The sequence below is a fragment of the Phallusia mammillata genome, chromosome 2, assembly GCF_965637545.1.
Source record: "Phallusia mammillata chromosome 2, kaPhaMamm4.hap1.1, whole genome shotgun sequence".
NCBI lineage: Eukaryota > Metazoa > Chordata > Ascidiacea > Phlebobranchia > Ascidiidae > Phallusia > Phallusia mammillata.
In genome coordinates, this window is record NC_137253.1 from 3,525,503 (window position 1) to 3,547,755 (window position 22,253).

General features: G+C 36.0%; 5 protein-coding genes across 5 annotated transcripts; 3 read left to right on the forward strand and 2 right to left on the reverse strand.

Moving 5' to 3' along the window:
- The first annotated feature begins 493 nt into the window (after positions 1-493).
- On the forward strand, positions 494-4,098 carry LOC145215014 (uncharacterized). Its single transcript, XM_080083669.1, has 7 exons — positions 494-547; positions 795-910; positions 1,631-1,757; positions 2,364-2,568; positions 2,788-2,849; positions 3,070-3,157; positions 3,498-4,098. The coding sequence occupies exons 1-7, from the start codon at positions 529-531 to the stop codon at positions 3,688-3,690; spliced, it is 810 nt and encodes a 269-aa protein (XP_079939795.1). The 5' UTR covers positions 494-528; the 3' UTR covers positions 3,691-4,098.
- Positions 4,099-7,701: 3,603 nt separating this feature from the next.
- LOC145212177 (choline/ethanolamine transporter flvcr2a-like) lies at positions 7,702-9,144 on the reverse strand. Its single transcript, XM_080080217.1, has one exon. It carries the CDS (start codon positions 9,142-9,144, stop codon positions 7,702-7,704), a length of 1,443 nt encoding a protein of 480 aa, XP_079936343.1.
- Positions 9,145-12,845: 3,701 nt separating this feature from the next.
- Positions 12,846-15,680, forward strand: LOC145214840 (vacuolar protein sorting-associated protein 29-like). Its single transcript, XM_080083444.1, has 5 exons — positions 12,846-12,951; positions 13,190-13,381; positions 13,723-13,794; positions 13,934-14,097; positions 14,515-15,680. Exons 1-5 carry the CDS (start codon positions 12,946-12,948, stop codon positions 14,633-14,635), a joined length of 555 nt encoding a protein of 184 aa, XP_079939570.1. The 5' UTR covers positions 12,846-12,945; the 3' UTR covers positions 14,636-15,680.
- A 908-nt stretch (positions 15,681-16,588) lies between these two features.
- On the forward strand, positions 16,589-19,973 carry LOC145215109 (ubiquitin-conjugating enzyme E2-18 kDa-like). The gene is made up of 4 exons (XM_080083760.1): positions 16,589-16,857; positions 16,927-17,022; positions 18,047-18,233; positions 18,544-19,973. Exons 1-4 carry the CDS (start codon positions 16,831-16,833, stop codon positions 18,696-18,698), a joined length of 465 nt encoding a protein of 154 aa, XP_079939886.1. The 5' UTR covers positions 16,589-16,830; the 3' UTR covers positions 18,699-19,973.
- A 179-nt stretch (positions 19,974-20,152) lies between these two features.
- Positions 20,153-22,007, reverse strand: LOC145215107 (uncharacterized). Its single transcript, XM_080083759.1, has 2 exons — positions 21,076-22,007; positions 20,153-20,590 (listed from the first exon to the last, which is right to left on the reverse strand). Exons 1-2 carry the CDS (start codon positions 21,816-21,818, stop codon positions 20,470-20,472), a joined length of 864 nt encoding a protein of 287 aa, XP_079939885.1. The 5' UTR covers positions 21,819-22,007; the 3' UTR covers positions 20,153-20,469.
- Between the last annotated feature and the right edge of the window lie 246 nt (positions 22,008-22,253).

Below are 22,253 nucleotides of genomic sequence, written 5' to 3' on the forward strand. Positions count from 1 at the left end.
TTCCATTGTTTATATGTGTTGTGATGTCACAATGGAGATAACAATCACAAAAAAGTAATTTTTCCCATTGCAAAGGTTTGGTACACAGTCTGCACTCATATACAGGATTGCAAAAACAGTTCGAAAACTTACAAATATTTGACTATTGGTTAATGGTACTAATGATGGTTGCCTCCACGGACCCCCCAAAACCATCTCACGGACCCCTTGGGGGTCAGCGAACCCCAGGTTGGGAACCACTGCACTAGTGGCCTATACACGCGAGAGCGCGTATCTGGGCAGTGGGTGGGTGGGAAGTATAACTTTTATCCGGTAAAGGCTTGAATCGTTTCTGTGACAGCGGCCGAAACGCCATTAATAAAAAGATAAAAATTTCATCCAAACTGAAGGAATGGATTCGTTTACATTTGAATTTCGCAAAAGCGTTGTATTATTTAAAAACTTTTCATCAACATAGATATCATAAAAATCGCCGCACATACCCACCTCTCATCCGTTTCTGTTCACACGTTTTCACAGCTGGTCGCGATGGCAACGTCTGATCCAGGTTTGCAAAAATTTGTTTTTTTAGTGCATGATTTGTGCAAACCGACGCCTTTAGTGAACGCAATTTTTCCTTTTAAACAAATAAACAAAGCATTTGTGCTTTTCAACAACACAAGCGAACAATAATATGAATAATTTTTGAATTATTTCTTTTAAAGTTTTTAGACCAATGTTTTTCACTGCTAAAAAAACTTTTATCTGTATGACTTGCCTAATAAGTGTTGCTAAAAATATGGTTTTGTTTACAGAACGATTACTGTTGACATCATTGCCAATCAATTTCTCACTGGAAGTAATTGATCAGAAGAGAAAGAAATGTTACAACCGAGTCCCAGCTTCGATGAAGGGAAATCACAATTTTACTGTAAGACAACATTTTCTCTGCACATATTACCATCAATACTTTTTGCTTGCTCACATTCATTCTCTATTGTAATGGAGTAAGTTGGTCAGTCTGCAGAGGCAAGTATGGCAGCTGTACAGGCGTGTTTTTTTATATTGCACACAGAAATTTGTACCAGATCTTGTTTATTATTTGTGTTGTGCATGTATTGGTTATGCATGCAATCACATGGGACCGAGTGGTCCTGAACGCCTGATATCTTGTCGGATATTGCCATATTCTGCCAGTCTGCAGAACATGGCAGTTCCCGACGAGATCTCGCGCGTGCAGGACCGAAATGTCCCGCGTGCGCGCGTGCAAGACCTTTTTCAGCAGGTGAAAAGCAAGTGATATAGGTCAAGACAGGACAATTGAATGCTTTTGATGAAAAATTTCTGCTTGCAACCCTAAAAATTGGCGTGCAAAAGTATTTTTTTCAAAAAAAATTTTGCGTGCAGCTACCATACTCTGCAGACTGGATATTCTGCAGACTGGATATTCTGCAGACTGAAAACTTGGTATAGCTTTTGAGCCATGGTCCTAATTTATAAATATACTGCTGAGCCACTGAAGATTCAAATGCTTTGATGGAATTCATTTCTAGTTCTAAATATACATCTGATAATAATTAAAGTTAAATTGTCCATTTTCTGTTTCGTCAGGTCAGCAAACTTAAACTTGTATGTGTTTCTTTGTTTTTAGCACCCAGACTTAACAAAGGGACAGAAGAAGTATTTGTGGAGTATTTGTTCTATTTATAGCACGTCTCAGATGAAATCACTCATACAGGATCAATTTCTGCAACAGCTATTTGATGAAATGAGAAAAGGTTTGCAACTCTATGTTTTAATGATGTATACACCATTTACAAAGGTGCACAACATAGGACATACAGGGCTAGGACCTTAGTTGGTTTAAAAAAAGACAGACATGAAGTGTGTTTAAATACTTTTTGAATCCTGAAAAAATATCAACTAAATCTTTTTGTGTCAGTTTTGTGATGCATTTCCCAGTTTGTGCATTGGTTTCAAACAAATGATATTTGTTTGGTTGAATGAAAAACATGTGAAAATAGAAGTAAAAAGTGACATGCTTTTTAAATCTAAATAAAAATAAATAAAGCATTTCGTCATTTATGTCTATTTGGGCAGTATTTTCACCATTAAACTCATGAATAGATCCATACATAGTGTTCCATGTGAAATAACTTCTTCAAATTATAGATTTGAGCTTTCCACCCCTATTTCACATCTAATTGCAAACCATGTTACAAATCATAACCCAGTTGACATACGTACAAAAAGCACTGTTATGATACTCATGTTAGAGTATTTGCTATTAATTCTGGAATTCCAACCTACTTTATTAAAACATTACTTTGTTTTAAGAAGCTTTTTTAATTTTATTGCTTTGTTTAAATTTTTCCGTTTTTTAGGCATTATAAAGACTGATTGGTTGAAATATGTGGAGTACATTGCTGACCCAACAAAACGAAAACAACAATTCCAAAGTTTATCGGCTCGGCAATGGAGGGCTCCCCCCGACCAATACAAGTTCCGTTACTATAGAGACCATCCTGTAGATCTTCCTAAACCCCCAATGCCTGGTTTTGTCAATGAAGCAATACTGAAACAGCAAAGGTAGTTTTTTATGTTGATCTTGTTTTGCAAAAAAAAATGTTTGTAGATGCTCCATTAGTGAAGCATTTATACCCATTGAGGCACATTTAAAACACAATTAAAGGGTAAAATAAACTGTTGATTGACACTACTTTGAAACAGATAAGTATGTTTCTACTTGATGTAAAACAGCATAATATGCAGCGATCGGCAAATTCTTAACTGTGTGTTGTCTTTTAGGGACAGTCAGCCTAAACGAAGGCGAATTTTTTACATTCCCAGACACAGACGTAAATTTGCAGGTAATAAAGTGCATCATTCCTGACTGTTTATCATTATGCTGTTGTTCAATACTAAAGATTTATTTACTACACCTTAAACCTTGTATTTAAAACCATTTAAACTTGATCTTTTTGAGGTTTTAATATTTTTTTTAATTTTTGTTTATTGGCAACATACTTTAGCAGATGGGTGAATATAATGTTGGTACTGTTCGCAAAAAAAATTCCCATTTTTTCTTAGCTTTATCTCAAGCCTCACCTCCAAGCGGAAAAAAATCTGCCCCATTTGTTACTCCGTCTCCCCCAGAACGACCCAAAACTTCCATGGGGTAAAAATATGTGTTTGTTGGGTTGGCATATGTCTCAATGATAAGTATCACTGAACAATATAACAGTTAGTACTTACATAAGGTCAATTTTGACTATTGCTTTTTCTTTTGAATTCTTGTTTAGTTGTGTGTTTGACTGTTTGTAGTGTTAAAGATGTTTAACTTTGTAACTGACAACACTTTGTATTTGGACATACAAGAGTCAAAAAGGAAATTAAACCAATGACTTTACAAAATTGAATTGGACCATTTGTCACAGAAAAGCGAGGAGGATTATTAGAAATATATACATATGCATATAAAAATAAAGTTTTAATCGCATTAATTGTTGTCATTCCAGGTTTACAAGAAATAAACCAAGTAATGGTTTTTCCTCCCCGGAAGAAATGCCGTCATATTCTGGGAATTTTATGAGTTCATCAAATAGGGGTGGGGGCCGAGCTGCTGATGCAAATCGCACTCAGGGTGAAGGATTGACTCGACCTAAGTCAAGGATAAGTTCCGCTCAAAGAAACAGGTTGAAATCACCCTAAAATTTGTGAAACTGTTTTCGTGATAATAGATGCTGTATTATATTGGTAGTTAGTGAAAATAAGAAATTAGTTGCAAAATATCTTTCAATGTCCAGTTGTTCCAAGACATCTTCTTTATAGTTGTATTTTGTACAAAAGTGTTTTTTTCAATATGTTGTTTACCTATTTACTGGGTGTTACTGTCCAATTATGTCGAGTGTATTGTGGTTATAGTGTTTTACCTACACACTTCCATGAACCGACAAAGTGTTTCAAATCGCTTGCACTTATCTGTAGTTTATCAAATAAACTTTGTTTCTAGTTGCTTTATCAAGTATCAGAATTGAGAAAAAATTTTAATTTTTCAACCAACTTGGACTCCTGCATTATTTTGGAAAGTAAATATTATTTCTAACCTAAATGATTCATCATTCTTTCACCCCATGGAGTAGGTCTTGCGTTAGTATCACTAATTGTTATTATTCTCTGTAATCGCCAATGTGGCCGAGTGGTTTGCACGACCGCTTTGTGCTCACAACATCCTGTCTCTGCCGTTTGCATTGTTTGGCGGAAACAAAACAAAAAAAAAACGAGTACAAAACTGAAACTTGGAAACCCAGCTCAACCAACTAACACAGCTGCATGGTGAGAAGGACGCTGTTCATTAGATGCAAAATAAACACAGGCTGTGGATGTACAACAACTGCAGTATTTCAGTCTCACTTCGGCCAATACCAATCCCAAACACCTAATTGGTCCAGATGTAGTACGTTAAATAAAAATACCTGATGTTTTCGGTTAAACTTTATGTGCAGATACAACTGATGAAACATTACAATGGAAACAATTAGACAAAGTTTTGTAAAGGTTCAAAAATCTAAAGAATTCAATGATTATTATGATCGAATTTTTTATGTAATCGGTATTTTTAATAACTTTGCGTTTGAGACGGTTAGTGGGAGGGGCAGTAGTTTTTTTTAATAGAACGGCGTATTTACAACGGTTGAGGTGATATAGTCTTTGCATACATGTATGTTAAAAAAAGGTAATAACACGATAGTCTTCATACACAATTAGATGCTGAGGTCAGAAACAGACACGAAACAGTTTGAAAATCAAATGAGGAAGTATCGTGCCTTGAAAAATATCGTGGCTTCAAAACCCTTGAAAAAATTAATACTGCGAATGCGAATGAAATAATCCAACTATAAAGTAAAATGTAAAAGCATATGAGCCAATATTTGCAGCTTACCAACTATAAAGACTGTTCAACAATGCATTGATAAGTAGGTAAGAATACAAACAGTTTGAAACGTGTTTCTGACATTTAAAAAGTTCTGTTGTAAGTTTTTGACAATAACACGTACATTAGATGGACAGTAGCCTACGGCTTTGTACACTCTGATCTACAATTTTTGAATTACAAAACGGCAAATCTTTTAGTGAATAAAAATTTACCACATTTAACGGTTTATTAATTTTGTGTCAATATTAAAAGGCCTGTTCTGTTGGTCGAATCAAAATATAGTTGACTTCAACATGTGCTGGTGCACCAAGAACGTAAACAACACAATCAGCTATATCCTCTGCTTTGAGGCATTCGATGCAATTGTGAACTTTACCTCCAGCTTCTTTGCATTGAAACATCCTAAGCGCAAAAAAGTATTTTCAAATTGAAAATCACGAGTCACCAGAGTAGGATGCAATCAGATACAACAACAGACTGTAAACTTTCGTAAGACACCGTTTTTTTCAAACATGGGCAATGCAATTTACTTGGTAATAAGCATCTTCAATATCTTATTCAAATAGAATCAAATTTATAAATAAATTTTGTATATCATCATTATATGAGTTGATGGCTAAGTAACGTTTATGTACACTTACATTGTGGAAAGGTTGTTAAATGCTTGCGGTGTAACCTTTTTTGACATTTGGTAATAACTGTGTATGCTTGGCTTACAGTTAAATGTATTCACTGCATAATAATATCTTTAACAGTAATGATGTAAGCCCGTTATTTCCAAACTTAGATGGGGTTAAATCAAATATCTCATAAAAAAATAGTGTAAAATATCATTTTTGTTTCCTGTATTCAGGGAGTCGAACCGGAACTGAACCCGAACACGCGAACCGGTTTGAGGTTTTAAGATTTAAGTTAGAGACTCTGAAAAAGTGGTTCTAAACCTTTTTTTACGTAGTTTCCTACTAAAGTTAACCGCCAAGTTCAAATGTCCCTCTCTCCTATTTTCGATGATGTTTTGTGTTGTTAACATTAATAGTCCTTATTAGATTGTTAAAACTGGTGCCTTTTGTTACTAACAAATGAAATATCTGACCTTGGATATTCGCCCAACACTTAAAACAACAATTTAGGTAACCTTGACTAACACAATTCGCTCTGGTGGCAATTTTTCCACCGCTTAACAACCACTACTCTGTAACAATGCTCTCTCTGTTCGTCTGATTGTCATTGTTTTGGTTGACACTTCTTTACAACAAACAGAGCTGAGATATTCAGTAAACAGGACGTTAACTTGCAATAGGTCACGGAAGAGAAATAACAGATGTGCGATAAAATTATTTCCAATAACTTTGCCGACGTGTTTTCATAACTTCCTCAGCCTAATTTGCATTTAAGGAACTGTGCGCTGTTGCGTAACAACGATTTCACGAACACGCAACAATTCAACGAGATCTCGCTTTCACAAAATCATGATCGCTTCGAGAAATTTCCACTAGTGAAGCAATGGGTGAAAAAAGTAGAGATACTAACACAGGAGCTCACAACAGAAGTTTGCCTGAATACCGCTAGATAGCGTAAAGAGCACGGTTATTTAAATTAACAGTGAGACTGGGATATGGTTGGGGACTAAATTCAACATAAACTAATGGGTTTTTGAGTTGATTTTATTGTTATTGTAATTATTATGAAACTCAGACCAACCCTAATAACTCCTAGCCGTCGGCATTTTTTTTACACTTATTGCATTCAAATATTTGCGAATGCTATTTGCGCAACCATGCGGTATTCCCGGTGTTTAACTGGATAAAATCGGTTTTTGGAAGTAAAAGTTTAAAAATACAGTAACCGTGAAACAAGTTAATCATCTCTTTACTCGTCGTTTGTATATTCGGCAATAATTACCTATTATTAGAAATAAAGAGCGCCGGTCTATTAATTCGCTTTTTTTAACATTTGTTGTTGGACAAAATCCCCCCGATACCCCTTCCCACCCTACGATAACCCAAATAGTAAAATTGGAAATTAATGTTTTTAAAAAAATGAAAAAAAAACAAGAAATTGTCTTATTCTCCTAAATTCACGACTTTAAAATATTTTTTGTAGGACAGTTTGGGTTTGTGAATAAACTGTTTTTTTATTTTGTTTTAGACAACATTACACTAACCTTCTTGTAAATTCAAATGTGTATTAGAATAATTGTATTTCTGAATATCACTGATGATGGCATGAGCATTTGCCGAAACGTTTGAACAATGAAGCAAGTCGCTTTTTACAGCTACTTGGTCTATAACTTTCATCATTAAACTGTATTTCTTGTTGTTAGTGCAAACGGATTTTTGTCACGGTCAAAAGACAATGAAAGCCTGTAATTTACCCGAAAAATTTTGTATTCACAAGTCAACCAACAATTATAAAAACAAAGAAGTCGAAAAAATAAAACACACGACCGATATTAAATAAACTAAGAATTCGATTAACAAGACAGTACAAACAGTAGCTGTAAAGTATAACGTAAAACAAAAACTAAAGTATGTATGTTCAAATCTTCAACAACGAACAAATATAACAACGTCGCTATTTTCATTTAAATAACAGCAACTAACAATTTAAAACAATAAAATTATTAAAACGAAAAACAAGTTTCAATGTGACTAAAAATAAAAAGTTCTTCGAGGTTTTCAATACAACAACAAAAATTAAAATCTTAAGCGCAAACAATAACATCAATAAAATTCGAAATCAAGCATCACAGATAATAGTCATTGTAACATCAAAATCGCCATTGTTTATTCATTGTCAGCAATTAAACCGCTCAACTCGGACGGTTTCTTATCTTCACCTCGTTCCATGTCGCTGTCGCCAGGTTCCGCATCTAAACGTTTGTTGGTTTGCGAGAAGAAACAGCTGAATGTGAATCCGATGAAAATGACGACGCTCTGAAATATCAGCACTCCAGCGCCACCTAACGAATTGAACACAAGATGAGCGAGCGTTGAAATGATGTGAGCGATGGGAGATTGAATGCCGACAAGCCAAGCTCCGACAAACACCTCGTCCGTCGGGTAGGTTTGCTGCATTGAGATATCGTACAACGTAACAATGGTCAATTGTCCGATAATCCCGAACAGAACGTCGCTGAGACAATAGAGGACAAAGTTGCCGCACAAAAATCCTACCACGATCCAAACTGACGCAATAAATGCCACCGAACTTCCCGCTATAGCGAGTAAGTGGTACTGCTTTATCCGATCAACTATTTTTCCCGCGCAAATACTCCCCAACACGCAACCGAGCACATAGAGGCCGATGACGTCAGCGCCCATGACGTATGGTTGGACATCGAGGTTCCTCCATGATGTCATCACCCTTGACGTCATTGTGAAGTCAGCTGAAGGTGGGGAGAAGGTCAGGCCGAAGACAAAGCAGGTCAAGATGTAAGTCTTGTTGGTGATCAAAGATTTTCCGGTCTTGAAAAAATCTCGCCACGTCAGTTTGTCTTTGTTCCGGTTTGCGCGCCGTTTTATCATCTGCGCATGCGTGGGGGGCTGCGGTGGCTCGTCGGTCAAACATGCAAAGAGGAAAATACCCAGGGCCGCTGACACACTCATAAGAATTCCGAATATTTGAAGAAATGTAAATCGGTCGTCATCAACGTTCAGCTCAGTAATCTCGGTGTTGTTGGTTCCGTTAGAGGTCGCATGTGCAAGAAGATAAACTGGCAGCAAATTCCCCAACAAGTAACCCAGGTAACGACCCATTAAGTTCAACCCTATAGCCGTCCCCACTTGGTGCTCCGGAAACCACAGGGCGGCGAACACAGCCGGTGTTGCCAAGGCGACCTGTGACGTAATATCAGCAAGGATTTTCCCAATTTCGATGATGACGTAATGCTTGCTTACGAACATGGAAATGGTGATGAGGAGATAGGAGGTGGAGAGAAAGCCTATTGCGATGAGGACAAGCGCTCTAAAACGAATCAGCCGTTTGAAGGTCATCCACGTGATCGGGAAGGTCACAACGACAGAGGCCAGCGCGAACAATATGCTCATCCAATATAGAGTGAAGCAGTTCTTTCCAAATATTTCAGTGTAGAAATCTCTCGTCGGTCCAAAACTTGAGGTAGCAAATCCTATTAACAGTTGCATGACTGATAACGCTACCAGATAAATCCATCTTCGTTTGTAAAGTTCAGTAGCTTTTACGAAGCATTTGTCAGCGGATTTTTTCATGATTCTATCGGGAAGTGGCGCAAAAAAATTTAAATTTCTACACCTTACGATTCTGCAAAAAAAACGAACAGTTTGGTCCGTTGTTATAAATCAGGGGCGGGCAACATACGGCCCGCGGGCCGGATCCGGCCCGCGACGGGATTTTGAGCGGCCCGCAGACAGTTTCTGGTCTTACATGATAATGTGGCCCGCGACCACAGTCTGCCGCAATCCCCCACTACTTGCTTACTATGTCAAATTATAGCTGTAACGGACAGTAACGCTCCCCAATAGCAAAAAACTTTCCCGCCGTTGTTACCATTGCACCATACATCCATTGTTACGACATAACTGCCGACCTTGTGTGTGGCCTGCTTTCACGGTTTCCTTTATTTCCACACGTGTAGCCTAGTTAGTGTTTCAGCAGTATCCAAGTCTGTGGTGTATGCATTAAATTTGCTGTGGTGAATAATTTTATGTTATATCAGTTAGATTGTTTGGACTGTACTGTAATTGTGACGTTCTTGATTGTATTTGATTTAGGTGGTCAAAAATCCGTTTTAAATCACTGGATAAATAGGCGATTAATGTATCGATTTAGGAATCCGGCCCGCCAAGTACTTCATTTTCCCATATCAGGCCCGCCGACTGGAGAAGTTGCCCGCCCCTGTTATAAATTGTACAGAGGTATTGAATCTCTTAGTACCATATATGACAATAACGTAGTTAGCCAACTCACACATAAATATAACAAACTCAAAAAATTATGACATATTTTTTTGGACAAACTGTTTAAACCTTTATGCTAATATTATCACAGCATAATAGCAATTATTGATATTTTTTTAACTTTGGGATGAGATTACATTTTCTGATTATGTATGTTGTTATGCGTGTATGTTACATTTTGTTCTGTTTATAGTCGAAAAAGGGGACTGAAGGTAAGTCAAGCTTGTTAAACTCTTACACGTGTTTCTTCATTGTGACATTTTGAGGCATTTAAAGGCTTTGCTGTAAAAAAAACGTCTTTGTTTTTACGGAAATACAAAAGTCGAACACCCCAAGGCTGCAAGTTACGTTTTTAAGTTTTTTAGATATGATTTAATGTCTGTGTGAATTAAACGTCTCTCATCTTCAGATGAAGTTCCTGAGCTATTTTGACGACAAAATTATTACTTGTACAATTTCTGTCGCGCATATTGCTTGTATGAGGTAGGTACATCTAACATTTATCCTTTAATTATTTTTTTTACGTTTTTATCAATTTGCTGACCCCCTCAAACTACATGTTTTGGTTGGAGTAATCAGTAGGCCAGACCGCAGGGCTTTCCAAACTTGGGGTCGCGACCCCGGTCGCGTTACAAATTTGAGGGATCGCAGAGAGCTGTACCAATTTTGTACAAGGTACTCCATACACTGGCGTAAACGGCCTTGACCTTAGTATAACGTCACAATAGCATCTTTGTTCCAGGTACGCCGGTTTTGAAACGTTTCCAGTTAAGCGCAAACGCGCTTGTAGTAACGCCTTTGATCAAACGACGTCGGTTGAAAAGCAACAATTGCAATTGTTTTGAAATGCGCAGGCATTTTAATGCAACATAAACATGACATGTAGAGTTATAGAGAATATAGACCAGGGGTGGGCAAACTACGGCCCGCGGGCCGCATGCGGCCCAGCAAAGCAGTTCATGCGGCTCGCCAAATGTTAGTAAATTTTAAAGAGAATGTTAGTAACGCTGAATAGTATTATGAGCACAGCCGCAGAGTTTAAAAAAATACCGGGGGTGCGACCTATACCATGTGCAGTATCTGTAGGCTACCCGTACCATACTTACTTTGGAACTAAACACAGATACTTTTTACGTGCTTTAGCCTTGTTTCTGCCACGTTATTTTGCAAATCGTCACTTGACACAATTTCTTGGTTCGATAAAGGTAAATAAAAGTAATAGCGATTCACGTTTTCAAATACAGCCCACTTTGCACTGTTGACGCCAAAACTTTGTTCACATTGGATCAAGTTAAGGTCGTATACTTTCTCTAATAAAAATAGGTAATAAATTTACGATTTCTAAGCCGTGTTTAATGTCTGTTTGCAAAGCACTGCAACAGTCTAAACATGGTTCAAGGTGACCTCTGTTTAGGCGCCAAAAATATATGATTTGAAACATGAATTGCTCATACTTTTATATTCCGCCATAACAAATTACTTAAAACCTAAATCGTTGTTAAAGTTGCCGATTTTGCAAAACGTCCTTTACGTACGTGCGCAATGTTCTCGACGCACACCAAACGTCCAAACCATACGGAAATTGTGACAAGTGCCTATTTGCAAAACAATGTGACAGAAACTAAAGGCTAAAGCACGTAAGGTATCGGTGTTTAGACGTGTAAAGTAGTAGACTCCGAGTACCGGTAGGTTGTTTTTAGTTTCAATAAAAACAACAAACGTATTTTTTGCACTGTTTATCATATTATCCTTAAAGGGTCGCGGAAAATTTGAAGATATTAAAAGGGGTCGCGATCAAAAAAGCTTGGGAAGCCCTGGGCCAGACTGTGTTAAAATCTTACTAACTGACAAACAATAGCTGTGAATATAAAGTAAATCCTTTGTTTAACTCCTTGTAAACGTCTTTCGCGCAAGACCTTTAAGGCTATCTTTTAGGACTAACAAATCGTTCATCTATTCTAGTTGTTTCCCAGGTAAAATTAAACGTTTACGGCTTAGTCTTTTCTATAAGCTTTTAACTGTCTAATGAACAGACGACTATATCCACTATCTTTGCATTCAAGAAAGAAATCTTCATTCGCACGACTTCCACATTTAATCATTTGTGTCACTATTTCACGACACCAGAGCATGCGTTTCGCTTAGCATTTTCTGCAATACTTTGCCTACTACTTACATTAAACACGTCTTCATAATTTGCACTTTAATTTGTCTGTGTAAACTGCTTCGAATGTCCGTTCGTGCTTGCTTAAATAATATATTTCAGTGTGGCAAAAAAGTTTCAGTTGCACAATTGTCTATTTTCTACAATCTTAAAATGTGATAATTTTATGTGGTTTTAATATGGGGTCTACAACACAAAACTAGCCTGCTCATTTATGTATTTCATTATTCAAACATTATCTTCATACAAAAACAGCCAAGTGATTTATGCATATTCACACATTGCATCAAATCTGCGTTCCTTCCATCGCTAAAATACAGTCTTTCACCAAAATAAAACTTACAGAAAATGTTTTCATGCGCAGAACAACTTATAGATATACAAAGTAGCAGATACACTAAACCGTGTAGCTTATTAGTTTGTTGCAGGCCAATGCAAGACCTGTTATTCTCTTGCCATAGCAGGAAGTTTCGCGCACGGATTTCACTGGGTAATCAATTATACTTGATACAACATTGTCCTGCAGCAGCGGCGGGTCAGTTCTTGGTATTTTTAGTAATTACGAAGTGCCGTAAGAATAGTTACAGTATTTCTTTAGAAAAATTTTTTTGTTGTGGCCTAATTTTAACAAAATCGTTTTTAACATGAAACACAAAAATTTTACACAACTTTATGTTCAAAAATGCTTTAATGAAAAGGTTTATTTTCAAAACAACGCAAATTAAAACGAATGAAATGATATTGCTAATAGTGTCTGCTTTTTTGCCTCAATGAAATTAATATTTGTAACTAATGTACAGATTCGTAAATGTACGTTTCGATCATCGACACAATGTATCGACGCTATTTGTCCGGAAGTGTGTATTTTTGATGTAGGATCTAAAAACTTTATCTTTGGATTTAAAGTTGCATAATCTTTAAGATAAACCATGGTGGTAAGTGATACGTTTAGGTAGGGTAATTTTATAAATGCAACTTCATTTAATTAATGAATTTCTCAAATTACCGGCGTTTTGAAGCAGATTTTTTGTTTCAAATCGAACTGATTTTATATCAATAAAAACTTGCTGGCCTTCTAAAATCCTTGGGTAGTGAAGAGAACTTTACTGTTTAATCCGATTTTGCCAGCAGCATGTTTACTATATGTTTTATTCTATAACTTTTTTATTCCAGCTGGTCCTTGTTGTTGGTGATCTCCACATCCCATATCGAGCATCAGGTCTCTCACCAAAGTTTAAAAAACTTCTCGTCCCTGGCAAAATCCAACACATTCTATGCACTGGTAACTTATGTACACGGGAATCTTTCGACTACCTAAAAAGTCTGGCAAGTGATGTACATGTTGTCCGAGGAGATTTTGATGAGGTAAGAATTAGTAGTATGCTAAAATATCTTTTAGTTTATTGTTTATTTTGACAATTGATTTTTGACAATAAAGTCCTGTTTCAGGCAGTTGATTCTTCTCACAAGATCATTAAAGAAACTTGTGAAGCATGCTTTCTGCAAAACCTTCTTGTGTTAAAAATTTGTATATATTAGAAATGTGTAATTTCTTTCTCTCTGATTGAGTAGTTTTTATTCTCTGTTATGATGTATTATATGCAATGTCATAATATTAAGAAAGTTTTTGTATTTATTGGATTTTAATGAGTCCGACAAACACATTATGTTGCCTTACTGAAGTTTGAAATATTGATATTTTTTAGAATGCCAACTATCCTGAACAAAAAGTTGTCACTGTTGGTCAGTTTCGAATCGGAATGTGTCATGGCCACCAGGTGGGGATCTTTGCCCTTATCTTATTCATATAAAAGTGAATTGCATCTAAACTAGTGTTTTCACTGTAGTTGACTGTATTTTCAAAACGACAAAAGTTTCAGTCTAAGTTTTGTGTTATTTAAAACTCTTTTCTTCCAGGTTTGTCCATGGGGCGATACAGAGAGTTTGGCAACTTTGCAACGACAACTAAATGTTGACATTCTTTTATTTGGCCATACTCACAAGTTTGAAGCCTATGAACATGAAAACCACTTTTATATCAACCCTGGAAGCATCACTGGGGCATTTTCCCCAATTTCAAGGTAAGATTTAAACACTAAACAGTGTTTGTGCCCACATGTTCAACTCATGTATCTGTAAGCAACTAAGATAACGTCATATTCACCAAAACTCTAAAGTAACCTGCACAAAAAGAATGAATAGAGCAGTAAAATGCCTAATATAAATTAGAATGGTAAACCCAATTCATCATGGTATGCAAGGCCCATTATTACATCATACTGAATTGGCCGGGCACCAACTATGCCCATATGGCAACAAATAGGCTAGAAAGACCTAGCCTGCAGTGAGATATGCCATGCTTAAAGGCTGATCCCAGTTATGAATTTATGTTCATCTTAACTAGAAAAAAACCAATTGTGAGAAAAGCAATCAAATAATGGTGTGGTTAAAATGTAATAACACATTGTGTAACTGACATATCAAAATTTTGTTTCAAGTGATGTGGTTCCCTCCTTCGTTTTAATGGATATTCAAGCAAGTTCTGTTGTTACTTATGTTTACCAACTTCAGTCGAACGATGTGAAAGTTGAGAGGATAGAATATCAAAAGCAGACTTGAATTTGTCGACGTAATCATTCATGTGCAATTATTGAAAGGTGACTCATCTGTTCATCAACTTGTTTCAAGTTTTGAACATTCCAAACAATAAGAAACTAATCACTTTTCATCATTGCTTTTGAGTTAACAAAGTAACTCATACATAAAGCCCAGAATATATCAAATATTTATCTCATTTAAAATGGTTAAAAACGACTTTTTTAAATAGAAATTTAAAAGTAGGAATGGTAATAAACACATAATGAGTTGCTGTCAAGATTTATGGTAATCCAAATAAATTAGGAAACTCACAAATTTTGATTTTCGTGTTTTTGCAATATGCCAATCAAAAATTCATGTCTTATACACCTAATCATACATGATTTGTTGTTTATATTGTCACAACAGTTATCTCACTTCAAACAACATTGTATTGGTTTGTAACACTAAAATGTGTTTATCTTCAACAAAAGGCCAAACTATGCTTGACTTAAAAAACTATTAGGCTGGTTATTTAAACGTTGTTTGATTATTTTTTGAATTTTCTCTGATCTTCATGACATTTTCTTTTCCAACATTTTGCTGCATTGTATAGAACCGATGTTTTACTATTGATTTGCTGCATATTGGCGTTTGGACAATTTTTTTGGTCTATAATACGTTATTGTTTAGTCAAAGGCTGTGGTGTAAAAATATATCGTAAACGATATATTGTAGTTCTTTGAAACTGATTTTTCGATAAAAGTGATTTTCACATTTTTTTTTATTAAGCTGCAGACAGTGTGGCCACTAGCCAATGCGGCCGATCTCTCGTCACCAGCTGCACTGATGAGACCTTATAGGTCGAAACAGTGTGCACTGTCTGCAGCTTATCATTTTTGACTCTTTTTTCATTAAATTATGTGAAGTAGGTTTTGGACATCAAAAATAGCGTTGCTCGTTGCCTAGATACGACAAACCCCCCTCCTTACTGTATGTGCGCTATTTTATTATTACGTCATTGCAAATGTGTAAGCATGATTCCGTTGCTATTGTTGTCAAAATACACGATTCACGTTGAACTCGCTTTAAATTGTCACGTCTTGAGGAACGTTGTTAGAAAGTGGACGAAAAATAACAGTAACCGGAAAGAAAAGTGTGAATTCGGTCAGTTTGTTACTTAAACGAGTGGAACTTACTCTTTTTAAAATATATATGCTTGAATCATTAGACTTGGTGGGGGAGAAATGGTTCAACAGTAGGCCTACCATACGTCCTTTTTTTGGAGGGGGTTAAAGTATGTTTTTATGTTCTTTTCAACAATGTGTCCTCCATTTGGGGGATGGAAATATGGCAGACCTATTCAACAGCAAAGAAAGCAACACCACCTTCCACCTAAAAGTTTATTTGTGAAAGACCTTTTTTGTGTTTCAGCTTACAGTGTGTCCCCCTAAAAAATTTTGGTTTGTTTTGTTTGCCACAAAAGTTCGGGAATGTAAGGATTTTCGGAAGAATTATACTGTAGTAGCAAACAACGGTTACTGTGTTTATTTGATTGTAAGCCACGGCCATGGGCGCCGGCAGAAAATTTTGCAAGAGGGGGGGCAAGTGCCCCCTCTTGCCCCTACGTTGCGGCGCCCATGGCCACGGCTTGGATTTTTTCCCTACAGTTTAAGCGGTTGATAATCGAGTAAATACGGTAAACATTATGTTAATATCCGAAAAACGTTTTGCGGCATGGTGGGAACTGGGAAGCAGCAGGGTAGGCTACCGAATACCCATGGGTCAACCGTAATCACCCATATTTAGTTGTACGTAATTTTAGTCAATCAAATAATCTCAGAAACGGGACGGCGCGCATAAAATTTAGCTGCACGTTCAGTTAAAAACTTTTTGTCAGAATAAAAAAGTGTTTTCAAAATACAAAAGAAATATTTTTGCTGTGTTTACAAATTTGCATAAACATTAACCGGATGCTCGAAACGTAAAGACACGACACCAGGAGCAAAAATATTTTCTCGTTGTCACTTGACAGTTGACAGTTGACTTGACAGTGTAGGAATGAAAAAAAGGAACAATCGGGAATATTCCATTTGTTTCGATACTATTTGGACAAAATAGCGTGTTTTATTCTGTGATATATTTTTTAAAGCAGAGCAAAACTTTCTAGATTTGGACTAGAGAGTGCAGTGCTTGCTTACAACTTCTTTCAAGCAGGGTTTACTGCAGGCAGCATCATGGCTGCGATAAGAAGATTAAAAAAGGTAGGTTATTTATATTTATGAGTTTGTAAACAATGGTAATATTGTGTATACCCATCCCCATGTTTGTAGGAATACGCGGCCATAAGCAGTTGCAGTGAAAATACTTTCAAAGTTAGCGAACTAAATGACGACAATATTTTGATGTGGAAAGTGCTGATTGTTCCGGTAAGTTTATGTTTCTATTAGAAACTAATTATTGGTATGAAATATTTAAACAATTTATTTTTTAACTAACAACTTTTATCCATTGATTTTAGTGTAAAATTCAATTCATAGCCTACATCAGTACCAGTCTGCAGAGTGTGACAGCTGCACGCGCGATTATTTTTTGAAAAAAAAAATTTTGCACGCCAATTTTGGGGGGTTGCACGCAGAAATTTCACACGAAAGGCATTTCATTGTACTGTTTTGACCTCTTTTACGTGTTTGCGCCTATTGAACTTGGCCTTGCACACGAACTTACGGGTCGCGCACACGGGACATGTCGGTCCTGCACACGCGAGATCTCGTCGGGAACTGCCATGTTCTGCAGACTGGCATCAGTAGTTCTCAAACTGTGCGTCATTTCAATTTTCCAAAGGCGTCGCTGAATAATTTTGTTTTGTGGCTTTTTGTTGTTGTATCAATAAACACAACTTTAATAATAAGTTACCTCATTAACTTTTATTTGCTGGTGCATCGCAAGTCCAGAAAACTTTTCCAGAGGCGTCGCAACAAAAAAAAGATTGAGAACCACTGGTCTACATAATAGAAAAATCTATTCAAAGCCAACTTAGAAGACATAATATCAAACCAAACTATCCATAGTTATAGTTCATTATTCCTGAAAAAATATGTCATCTATTATAGTGCTGGTATCTTAAAACATTCACTCACACACAATATATATCGCTTTTTGCTTGTTTCATACCTTCATATTATTCTGCCTATTAAATGCTGTATTACAGGGGTGCACAACCTGCGGCTGTGACGTATATAAATAAAACTCTTTAAAACGCTATAACATTGTATTTTAAAACTGCCTAAAATAGATTTTGTGCAACTGCAAAGATTATTACCTGCCTAATAGCCATATGCGCACAATGTTTTAGGATAAAATGAGGATTTGTGATTAGGCCGTAATATCAAAAATTTTGTGCACTATTCAACTTTTCACAGTGATATTATTAATACCAAACATTCTTTACAGCAATGTGTGCCATTTAACAAGGGTGCATTCAAGACAGAGATCATATTTCCTGCAGAATATCCATTTAAACCACCAAAAATTACTTTCAAAACCAAGATTTATCACCCGAACATTGATGAAAAAGGGCAAATATGTTTGCCAATCATAAGCCCTGAAAATTGGAAACCTGCCACGAAAGTTGATCAAGGTAACTAAAGACATATAGTAGTAGAGATGAGTCCAGTTAGTGGCATAGTCCAACTGAATGTTGAGCAGCTATTTCCAGCTTGGTGAATATTTTAGCACCATAGTAGTGCTGTACTTTGTCTAAGTACGTTTGTCCTTTTAGTACATTGCCCAACAAAAACAAAACTTATTAAACTGTACTGAAAGCTCCAGTTTTGTAGATATCTTTAAAAAAATTGCAAAATATTTGAAGTAAAGCTACCATTTTGGCGCATGTCTTAGTTTTAGTGCTGTATATTGTGTATTGTAAAATAATATGTTGTTGTTGGCAGTGATCCGAGCAGTTGTGCATATGATCCATAACCCAGAGCCAGAGCATCCACTGCGCGGGGATTTAGCTGAAGAATTCACCAAGGATCGAAACAAATTTAACAAAAGTGCGGAGGAATACACTAAAAAGCACGCAGAGAAGCGTTCCTCGCACTAAAGTTAAACTCATACAGAAGTTGTTTTATCAACAATTTGTTTCTCCACGACCCCCAAATTTTAAAAGCTCATTTGATTTACTATCACATGGGGGCGCTGTAGAGACCCATAGCAGGTCATGCAAGAATGCACTGTATCTTTTCCTACCAGACAGATTTTGTCTGCGGAAAAAATACAGTTTGCCTTTTTTTGCATTTGAAACAGTCAATCCAAGTTATGAGGATTGTAAAAATTGTGATTTATTTAACCCGCTTCTGTGGCCTTTCTGTTCTTTATTTATCTTTAAAAGTTTAATAAAAACATCACATGAACAATTTAAGCAAATCTTTGTTAACATAAACCAGATGCATGGAGTATTTCAAGAGATGCAATAAACCTAAACAACATCCCTTCTAAAATGGCATACAGAGGAATCCAGTTAATTGCATATTTTAACATCGTCTGCCTACTTGCATAAAATCATGCGATTAAGCGGGTTTATTTGTATCTTTTAATTACAGTACATAAAATTTGCCCCAATATTTACTTTCCCAGAATCCTGCTTTCTAATGGGAAGAAATTTTGTTTTTATTTCACTCTCTTTTTTTACTGCAGTGCTAAATTCATTCCAAATTAGTTAACAAAAGTAAATGCATCAAACCAATAAATGATAAGGTAATCAGTTTACAAAACTTGTGGGAAAAAATGTTTATACTTTAAAAAGTGTGGCATTAATTCTTACAGTGTGTGGGTCATTAAGTAGTTGTGTTTGACCATAATTGTCACATTACTTTAACCATTATGTAATTAGGTTATGTGAAAATCAACATGTTTTTTTTCTCTAAAAATACTGTATGTTTGAGTATGTGATGTCTAGTACAATTGCAAAACAAAAAATTTAGAAGAATTAATTTTCCGAAGTTTGAAGATAATTTTCTACTGTACCAATCTACAATTTGTTGTCAATTAAGTTGTGCGTTGTGTACCTTTGTTGCATTTTGGCCCCTCTAGTGATTCTGTGTTATAGAGTTTTTCAAATATAGCGCAACAAGTACAAATTGCTTTAAATCCAGGTTTTTGGACTTGGTGTTTGGGAGTGAACACTGAAATTTAGGGTAATCCCAAGCTTTTATGTTTGTCTTGCATTTTGGTACAAGGACAAAGTTATCATAACCAGTATACACAGGCCACCCTGTTTTTTTGCTACATACATTCTTGTTGTGTAGGATAAGGCTTTTTTTGCATTACCACCCTCTTATCTTGTGGTTGCAGTTTATTGAATAAATTGGGACCGCTATGTCTGTTTTTCCCTATTAAGTTTCAACGGGAAAACCTGGGTAACTATATTCCTCCATACCAAGGCTGGCAGGTTTAAAATCAGACCATGTGACTAAGATAAATTATTATGATTGTGTGTACCTTATCAAACATAGTTGAGGACAAACCACTGCTTGGAAAAAAAGCAAAACTGTGTGATTACTTAGCTGATGAATGTCTTAAGCGTTTTTTTTTATCAATCTGAAATGATAAACACAGTTTTGTTTTCATAGAATTTAAAGAATCAAAAAACATACATAAAAGAAAAAAAGATTTACATGAAAATAATAATTGTTAAGATGAAGCATAAACAACCAAAGCATACACTTGCCACAAATATTGGTTCAAGTTTCTGTTATTTTGTAAACCAAAACAAAATAAATATATAACATGGTGAGAAGAATAAGAAGCTATTGCATCTCATAAAGTACATTTAACAGAATTCTGTACAATACAATCACATCTTCATATGTGTTTCATTGAGTCATTGATCGTCTTTCGCCGACAAATAGATTGGTCACCATGTCCCCAAGGTCATTTCGTCCAGATCTTCTCAAAGCTATGATCATTGCATCCACTGAACGTTCAGAACCATTTCTGCACAATATTTCATTTTAAGTTTTTCATGATTATGTAAACACAAGTCACACAACCTCAAATCACTAACAAATAATACTATTCAGTGAAAGTCAATGTCCATTTTTTACAACAACTAATTTCTTGCCTACTTTTTTGATAGGGTGCCAGGGCAATCAGGTATATTGACATCTTGCCTTTTAAGCTTAATACATTTAAAACAAACAACTTGACTTTTAATAAATAAATACTTCAGAAAATCTTAGAGTCAGAAATTTCTTAACTGACTCAACAATCTTGATTGTTATGATATTTAAGTTCATTCTTTTACAATACAATGGAAAAGCTTTTATGTTTCTACATCTAATGTTACAATTAGAACTTAATTTTTTTATTTTTGAGTTTGGTCAGAACTAAGTTAAAGAACACATAATGTCTGTCACTTGCATTAGTACAGTTATTCATGTCAGCAATAATCGGTAAATTGCAAACTATAAACTGCGCACCGAGCCCAATATTCCAATGATTCCTTGATTTGTTGGCGAATGTTATGTGACCAATTCATCATCGCGGCATTTATTACTCGCTCAGGTATGTCCAAATTCCTCATCACAGTCTGCCAATTCAGTGTGAGTCTGTCGCCCAAATATTCAATCAGCATCCGCAAAGGCTGGGGGATTGGTGATGTCATGTCTTCATGTTGCATTTCAAATGATTCTTGTGGAGTAAATCGTTGTGGTACAAATTCTTGTGGAATTTCTGTGTTATCGACGGCCATGAAAGGCACAGCATATACTGGTTGATGATCAATAAAACGTTTGTCCTGGCTACTGTTCGTAAAACCTGAAAATGCTTTTGAGTGAATTCCACCAGTACCGTCGGGTGTAACATGTTTAATTCCTTCCATTTTATATTGAGAGTGTGAATATGGATTGTTGCCAGGCTGTATGTTTAACCATATTTGAACATACTGGTTAACCATCCGAGCCAGATCCTTTCGCCGAATATTGGTTAAAATTTTCCAGAGAAAGTTTACATCTTCGGGAGAAGCCAGATCTCGTTCCTCAAGCAGTTCAAACAATGCCAAGGCGGTTTCTACCTTTTCAAGTCTTCCCCTTCCGATAAAGTCCTTGCATTGGAACTTCAGCTCTTCCAGTGAACTGATTTTTGTTGCTATCATGGTCACCAACTGCCTATAAGCTTCTTCTTGTGTGTGGCAACTCTCATACCATTTCATTGATTTCATCATATTGATGTTTTACACTTTTTCAGCTATTATACAAAGTTACAAACTAAATGGTATTTAGATTAGTAAAGTGTATTATTCAAACTGTCTTTGTTTTAAGTGGGACTAAACGATACAGTAATATTTCAATGATTTTGATAAATGTTCACTCGCAAAACACAGAGGAAACTGGAAACTATGCTTCACGATTTTTGATTTACAAAAGTTATTTTAAATCAATTCGACATTAACCAGATGGTGAGACTGATTTTTCAGTTGACGTTGCCAAACAAACTGTCACTAAAACAACAGATTCTAATATGTGACACAGATGTAAACAACAGGTTACGCAATGCTTGGTACAACTGCTGGAACTGAGTATCAAGTTTCACCAATATTTTTTTCGAACGTGTGTTATGAAATTATGTTTGTTTTTGTATTGCAAAAAATAAATGTGTA

Excerpts from the sequence above, each read along its gene's own strand:
- LOC145215014 (XM_080083669.1), top strand. Across the intron at positions 911-1,630 it reads AGGGAAATCACAATTTTACT|CACCCAGACTTAACAAAGGG; the intron begins GTAAGACAACAT and ends CTTTGTTTTTAG. Across the intron at positions 2,850-3,069 it reads ACACAGACGTAAATTTGCAG|CTTTATCTCAAGCCTCACCT; the intron begins GTAATAAAGTGC and ends ATTTTTTCTTAG.
- LOC145212177 (XM_080080217.1), bottom strand. The coding sequence starts at position 9,144 with ATGAAAAAATCCGCTGACAAATGCTTCGTAAAAGCTACTGAACTTTAC.
- LOC145214840 (XM_080083444.1), top strand. Across the intron at positions 13,795-13,933 it reads GAATGTGTCATGGCCACCAG|GTTTGTCCATGGGGCGATAC; the intron begins GTGGGGATCTTT and ends CTTTTCTTCCAG. Across the intron at positions 14,098-14,514 it reads GCATTTTCCCCAATTTCAAG|TGATGTGGTTCCCTCCTTCG; the intron begins GTAAGATTTAAA and ends TTTTGTTTCAAG.
- LOC145215109 (XM_080083760.1), top strand. The coding sequence starts at position 16,831 with ATGGCTGCGATAAGAAGATTAAAAAAG. Across the intron at positions 16,858-16,926 it reads CGATAAGAAGATTAAAAAAG|GAATACGCGGCCATAAGCAG; the intron begins GTAGGTTATTTA and ends CCATGTTTGTAG. Across the intron at positions 17,023-18,046 it reads GGAAAGTGCTGATTGTTCCG|CAATGTGTGCCATTTAACAA; the intron begins GTAAGTTTATGT and ends CATTCTTTACAG.
- LOC145215107 (XM_080083759.1), bottom strand. The coding sequence starts at position 21,818 with ATGATGAAATCAATGAAATGGTATGAGAGTTGCCACACACAAGAAGAA. Across the intron at positions 20,591-21,075 it reads TCATTGGAATATTGGGCTCG|AAATGGTTCTGAACGTTCAG; the intron begins GTGCGCAGTTTA and ends AATATTGTGCAG.